A 6,679-nucleotide genomic window follows, 5' to 3' on the forward strand; every position below is an offset into this window, starting at 1 on the left:
GATACACACGTCATGACATGGCCCGACCAATATTTTACCATTTGACATCAATTTTTACATCTACTTCCGTTCAGTTTCGTTATATAATGCCCAGTTCGTTCAAGAAATATACTGGCCAGTCATTCAGACGGACCTCACTGCATCTCCGCGTCTATCAAGGTGAGCATACCAAAATACTCCTCTAACACAAAAATATTAGTTTGTGCAAAATGACCATTGCATCAATTACTGTAATACTTTGTCTTCTTTTGCTTCATTTTCTTATCAAAAGGTAAGGACTAAATTATCAGCAACAGCTAGATAATAAGGTTATTTTAAGTTAATTTTCAGAGTGACTCTAATCTTTATGTTAGTACTTGTATGTGTTTATATGCCATAAAATTACAAAAATATTACTCGCGATATTACATTTACATTGTAACAGAATTGTAACCGAGTGTGTTTTGGATTAAATGAATAACGGAAACACAATGTGATGGACGATGGAAATTTATAAATTGAATTAACACAAATGTATATATATTATAAATACAATGATTCTCTCACGCTCTCAACATACGATTGATCCAATCACTCTACACAAACATTCACAAATTGAGAAACGAAAATATGATTCACGTAATCTTATGTATGGAAAGTGAGATTCAAATACTCTCAAGGAATCAAATATGTTTCAAATAATATTGTGCACTGTGAGCGAGATTGACATAATCTCCTATATTATGCAGTGTAAGCGACATTTCACATAATCTCCTATAATACAAATAAGATTCAAAATAATCTCATCAATTGAAAATGTACTCATTTGAAACATCAATCATAACAAACATATGCCTCTTGACACTTGTACAGTCGTATGAATTATAAACTGGTGAAACACGCAGTTTCACGGCGTCCTTGGGTTGGCCCACACTTTTATCGGCCGCTCACACCCTTCACGGATCCACCACACGTACAGACACGCGTATACACATACGTATAGACAGCACGCAGCACTAAACAGCTACAGTCAGCCCTACACAGCTACCGTCAACTGCTCTAAACAGCCCTGAACAGCTTCAGACATCCCTAAACAGCCATATGGCTGGAGAACACAATGGAGAACGTTCACTCCTTGACAAGATCCAAAACGACCAGTGTCGCTTAGAAATGGAATCTACCTTAAATCAATAGGAGAGTGAGCAATAGTCAGGGTAAAATACCCGTTCATATCGTGGCTTTAATGTCTCTCGTCGCAAGTAATTTTCGACAAGATACATGCTAGATTACCTGGAAAAACAATTATTCACCATAGGGAACGTTGTACGCATGTACAACGAAAAATAGTCTAATCGTTCTAAGGCAAAACCAAGTTATTTCTTGCCTTATTCTGTAACATACACCATTCCATTCCAATAAATTTGTGATATCTGAAAATTAATATTTTACATCAATTAGTAGCTACTTACAAATATGTTGTACTCTCATTTAAAGGACATCATTTCATCACCCCTAATACCTTATTTATTATATTGATCTGACTTTTGAATGCATGCATTTTTGGAAGTTTGTTTTTACTTTCTTTCTTTTCAAACGTTTGCATGAAATTTCAATTGTGAAACTGCAATGTATTTTTCTTCTTTTTCACAGAAATACCGACACCATGAGTCCGTTCTTTTCTACCCTATGTCTCGCCTTTGTGGCAAGTACCTGGGGATACGGAGGTGAGAAACAACTGATTTTTCATTCACGGCTCTATTTGGATACCTGTTGATCATTGTATATTTCTCCTTTTTTAAAATCTTTTGTTTCTTTCTTCACTTTTATACTCAGGTTTCTCTTAATTTTCCACTCTTCCCTTATAACGTTTTTGCAAGTTTTGATTTGTTGTCATTAATAAGAATCGTCGGAGAAGGATTTATGTGTAAGTCTATCTTTTATATGGCTAATAAACAAGTGTCGCTTAGATAATTTTGTTCTAGATCGTTCGTTTGATGAATAGATTGTTGCATTTTCTACCTGTATGATTCACGCCTCTTCAGATTAAATTATTCACATGTACTTCGTTACTTACACATGAGAAGATGGTTAGAATAAAAATTAAGTATAGTTTTATGACAACTATTACCGACGCAATAATTCTGATTTTCCCACGCTACATTAGGGTATTGATATATTTTTATATGGAATAGATTTTGTGAGTATGATTGCAATGATTTCATTCGTGATAGTCCACAGATCATTATTAGGCATACACACATTGAAATGATGCGCGCGCATTCTATTATAGGCAAGATAGACTTAGTAAGAACCGCCTAATAAAGAATGATGTAGCCGCCTTCGCTTGACGCTGGTATCAGATATTTTTTGCAGTACTACACGAAAATCAGGCCCTGATTTTGAATCATTGATGCAAATTTCTCTTAAATTTCTCATTAACTGGGCTATGATCATTCAGATTGTATGAACATTTTATCACAGAGATAGTGTCAAGTATGCCCAATCACGTTTTACTTTAAAATATTAACATATGTTAACCTTTACATTCTTAAGAAGAACCTCGAAGAATTCCTGAAATTTTCGGAAATCATTAAAATGTCCTCAGAGCTAAGGCAAGACACCAGTGAGAAACAATGATCAATATTTTATTTCTGCATTTTGATTTATGATGCCAGCTGAATGTTATGTGAAAAGTTGAAATAAAATAATGGTTACAACCAAGGAATAAAAAGACATTCACAATCTCAGTTTGAGTTACGGGTTTGGAATGTTTAGTGCAACCGGTTACTGGTGGAGTGAGAAAAAACGCTGAGACACATGAATACGTTTATGTGATGCAAGCAAAGCAAATAATTCACCAAAAATAGATATTTTCTTTAAAACATTGGAAGTTTCATCAACAAAGCTAGGTAAGAAGAAGTGAATAGGCAACTAGATACAAACTAACCTCAATATTGCGATAACTGAGGAAACGACAGTAAAGGGTGGCAAGAGTTTGGAGATTCGAGGTCAAGTGGACATATCCATGCCTTCAGGGACAACTTAGGGTGGGTGGATGGTCACTTTACCTTGGCTGACATAATGTACCTTTATAGTAAACAGTGAGCTAATAATAAATTATTATTTATCTTGCTAAAATTGAAATAGGAGTAGTATCATCTTATCAAAATGATTTGCCAGTCATGAATTGTGTCCATATTTGGATTTAATTTCTCGAGCATACATGGACAGAGATTCCAAAATTATTTAATAGCCTGTAAAGAACGGACTGAAATCCAATATCTTTTAGACTTGGTGTGTGATCAAGAGCTAAGAATGCATGAATAAAACTTGGTCAACAAATATTGAAGAATGTTACTATATTTGCCATTTGTGTATATTTGATATTTGACCATTTCCAATGCACTCCAGGCTCGAAACCAAAAATTATATTCCTTTATGAGATGGCTATTGCATGAGCCACTAAGTTGAAAGTTTGGTAAATTTCCATCGAGCCGATTTGGATAAGATCGAGATATGGACAGATGGACGGAAGGTATGACAATGCACTCTCGCTGAAACTTGAGGACAATAAAACAAACTGCATGTAAACCTAATAGTTACAGCTCGTCAAAACTTTTATGTCGGCTTCAAATTCATAAGAGTATATTGAAATTCTCCTCCCAGTATATATTTGATTATTATCTGGATAAGAATTGCAAGAAGGTTGTTATGAAATTAAAATGGGGGCTCCGCTATTGTAACAAAAGTGAAATGCTTCAATGCCCTCAGAGATGCAATCATTTCTGCATGATTTAGAGATATATGTTGTTCATTGCTACGCATATTATTCAATTTGGCTGTCTCATTTCTTTGCGAAAGTCAAACGAGGAGGTTATTAATAGAAACTATTGTATTAACTGCTAAACTTAATTGCATATACAAATAACATTGTAGTACGTAATGTATTTTGTATAAAAAGCAAAATGTTAAAACGAGAAAGGTCGTATTATGCCATCTATGGCCGGGTTAGTTTATTCCTGAAGGATAAACATTGGTGTTTGAGTAGCCTCGTTAGCACAATTAATTTATGGACGTAATCTATTTAATAAACCATGTAGAACTTGGTATTTTCTCTTCGAAAGGTGTATTCTTTCTTCTACAACTTCAGTGGTAAAAATAATCATTCAACATAGTTGCATTTTTTGTTTATAGGCAAAGGCATGGGTGGAGGCATGATGAGCGGTGAAGGTATGATGGGCGGTGGAATGCCAATAATGGGTGGTATCGGCGGCGGTATGCCCATGATGATGGGAGGTGGTACGCCGATGATGATGGAAGGTGGCATGCCGAGTATGATGGGCAGCAAAAGCGGAATGGCCATAATGGGAGGAATGGGCGGCGGTATGCCAATGATGGGAGGAATGGGTGGAATGCCAATGATGGGAGGAATGGGTGGAATTCCAATGATGGGTGGAATGGATGGAATGCAAATGATGGGAGGAATGGGTGGAATGCCAATGATGGGAGGAATGGGCGGTATGCCAATGATGGGAGGAATGGGTGGAATGGCAATGGTGGGAGAAATGGGCGGTATGCCAATGATGGGAGGAATGAGCGGTATGCCAGTGATGGCTGGCATGGGCGGAGGAAAGAAGTACGGTAAAAGTAAGGAAACTTTGATAGATTTCTGAAACGATATGGTGTATCTTCCGTGACTGTTGTCTTTCGTAGGTCGAATATAATTGTACCAAAAATAGTCGTGTTCTAATTTCTAAGCTTGAACCTATGTGCCTACTTTTCTACATCTTAAGGACATCATTGTTTATTCTACATTTCAATAATAGCATTATCATAGATTCTTGGTTTATGCGATTAATATATTCAACAAATAGAAATAAAGGAGATACAAATCTTTCCCCGAGTACTGACCTATCCCTATATTGATTTATTATAGAGAATTATTTTCTTACTTTAGATGCAATGCTCTACAAACCGTCTAGAGACGACATGTAATTGAAGAAAAATAAATATGGTTTGAAAAAAATATAATATAGCGTAGATTACATTTATTTTCTTGACACTATTGAATAAATATTAAAAGCAAGAATATTAAAATAATCAAAGTGGAAAATTGCTGAATGTAATTATAAATATCTATAGTAAACTTGAGTCATATGTGTATATGTATAATACTTTCTCTGATTTATTTCCTTGTCAGTGTTAACTAACATACGGTGACAGTTTTTCACCCAGCAATTTATCACTATTCTTTCTTACAGGGACTAAACGATACGCCACGATAGGTACGTACAGTCGAATTCTTTAGAGTTAAACTATAACTTTAGAGCTGTCTTTTTCATATATACTAACAACTGGACACTTATGAAGAAAGAGGGCAACACAATGCCTTTCTTGGCTCTGGAATGCAAGAACGAAAACTTACATACATACATACATACATACATACATACATACATACATACATACACACATACTGACAGGCATTCAAACATGCAAGCAGATAGAAAACTGGCTAATATTAATGTCTTGTAAGATGATTTTTATTGGAGTGATGTTAGGTTATATATCTTTAAAAGAAAGCTGTTAACCTTTTATTATAATCAACGAATATTCATATAATAGGAGGAACAGGCGGTGGCATGGGTAGTGGAATGCCAATGTCATTGATGGGTGGTGGAGGAATGGGCGGAATGCCCCGGGTAATGGGAGGTGAGATGATGCCCATGATGTCAATGATGAGAGGCGGGATGGGCGCAATGGGTGAAATGGGTGGTATGATGATGCCAATGATGAAGGGAGGAATGGGAGGCATGATGATGCCAATGATGGGCGGTGGTATGACAGAAATGCCAATGATGGGTGGAGGCATGCCAATGATGGGAGGTCAAATGCCAATGATGGGAGGTCAAATGCCAATGATGATGGGATCAGCGGGTGAAATGCCAGCAATGGGCGGAGCTGGTGGAATGCTCACAATGGGTGGGGCTGGTGGAATGGCAATGATGGGTGGAGCAGGTGGTCGCAAAGGTAATTAAATAAATTTTAAAAGATGAAGAAAAATTAAATAGATGAATAAATAAATTACGAAATAAATAACGGTTAAAATGGGAACCACGGAATTATTGTGCCGTTAATACCATGGGAACATTGTACCGTGATCAAGTAATGTAAGCAAAGGAAAATGCTCTTCTGATGTTTAGACGTTGTGCTCATAGTTTATTTTGATAAAGATAATTAAATGTAAAATCGAATCTTGAGCTAATTACCTCTAGGCTCATAACAGCTGTTTTAGCAGGGAAAGTACAAATACTGATGTAAAGGCATCTCACAACCTCTTGGAAATTTTATCTCTGTTGAGTAGAAATTATTTTGTAAATTCCTTAAATCACATTCCATGTATGGACCCTATTGGAGTGATCATATTGTAAGATCGTCATTTTTTTAAAGTTTGTTATAAATATATCAGAATCACATTGTTTAACATGACAGCACCATTTAATGAACACTTCCAGGAAAATGTGAAGAATATATCTCTTGTCTTTTCATGCTAAACGTTTTTATTTTTTATTTTCCAGGAAAGTATTAAAATCAAGAATGCCTCCAGAACAATGAGTGAACTTATTGTTGCCAATATAAAAATTTTGATTGTTTAAATGTATATTTTATACAATTTTTTGTACCATTTATTGTGAAAATA

At 35.7% G+C, this 6,679-nt stretch overlaps 1 protein-coding gene across 1 annotated transcript; it reads left to right on the forward strand.

Annotated features, from left to right (window-relative positions):
* The first annotated feature begins 5,217 nt into the window (after positions 1-5,217).
* LOC149775353 (uncharacterized) lies at positions 5,218-6,017 on the forward strand. The gene is made up of 2 exons (XM_089943469.1): positions 5,218-5,264; positions 5,605-6,017. The coding sequence occupies exon 2, from the start codon at positions 5,622-5,624 to the stop codon at positions 6,015-6,017; it is 396 nt and encodes a 131-aa protein (XP_089799595.1). The 5' UTR covers positions 5,218-5,264; positions 5,605-5,621.
* The last annotated feature ends 662 nt before the right edge of the window (positions 6,018-6,679 follow it).

Source organism: Sinohyriopsis cumingii, chromosome 19 (genome assembly GCF_028554795.1).
Source record: "Sinohyriopsis cumingii isolate HCF-2022 chromosome 19, ASM2855479v2, whole genome shotgun sequence".
Lineage (NCBI taxonomy): Eukaryota > Metazoa > Mollusca > Bivalvia > Unionida > Unionidae > Sinohyriopsis > Sinohyriopsis cumingii.

What these genes read in the sequence shown, in the direction of transcription:
- LOC149775353 (XM_089943469.1), top strand. Translation starts at nt 5,622, where the DNA reads ATGGGTAGTGGAATGCCAATGTCATTGATGGGTGGTGGAGGAATGGGC.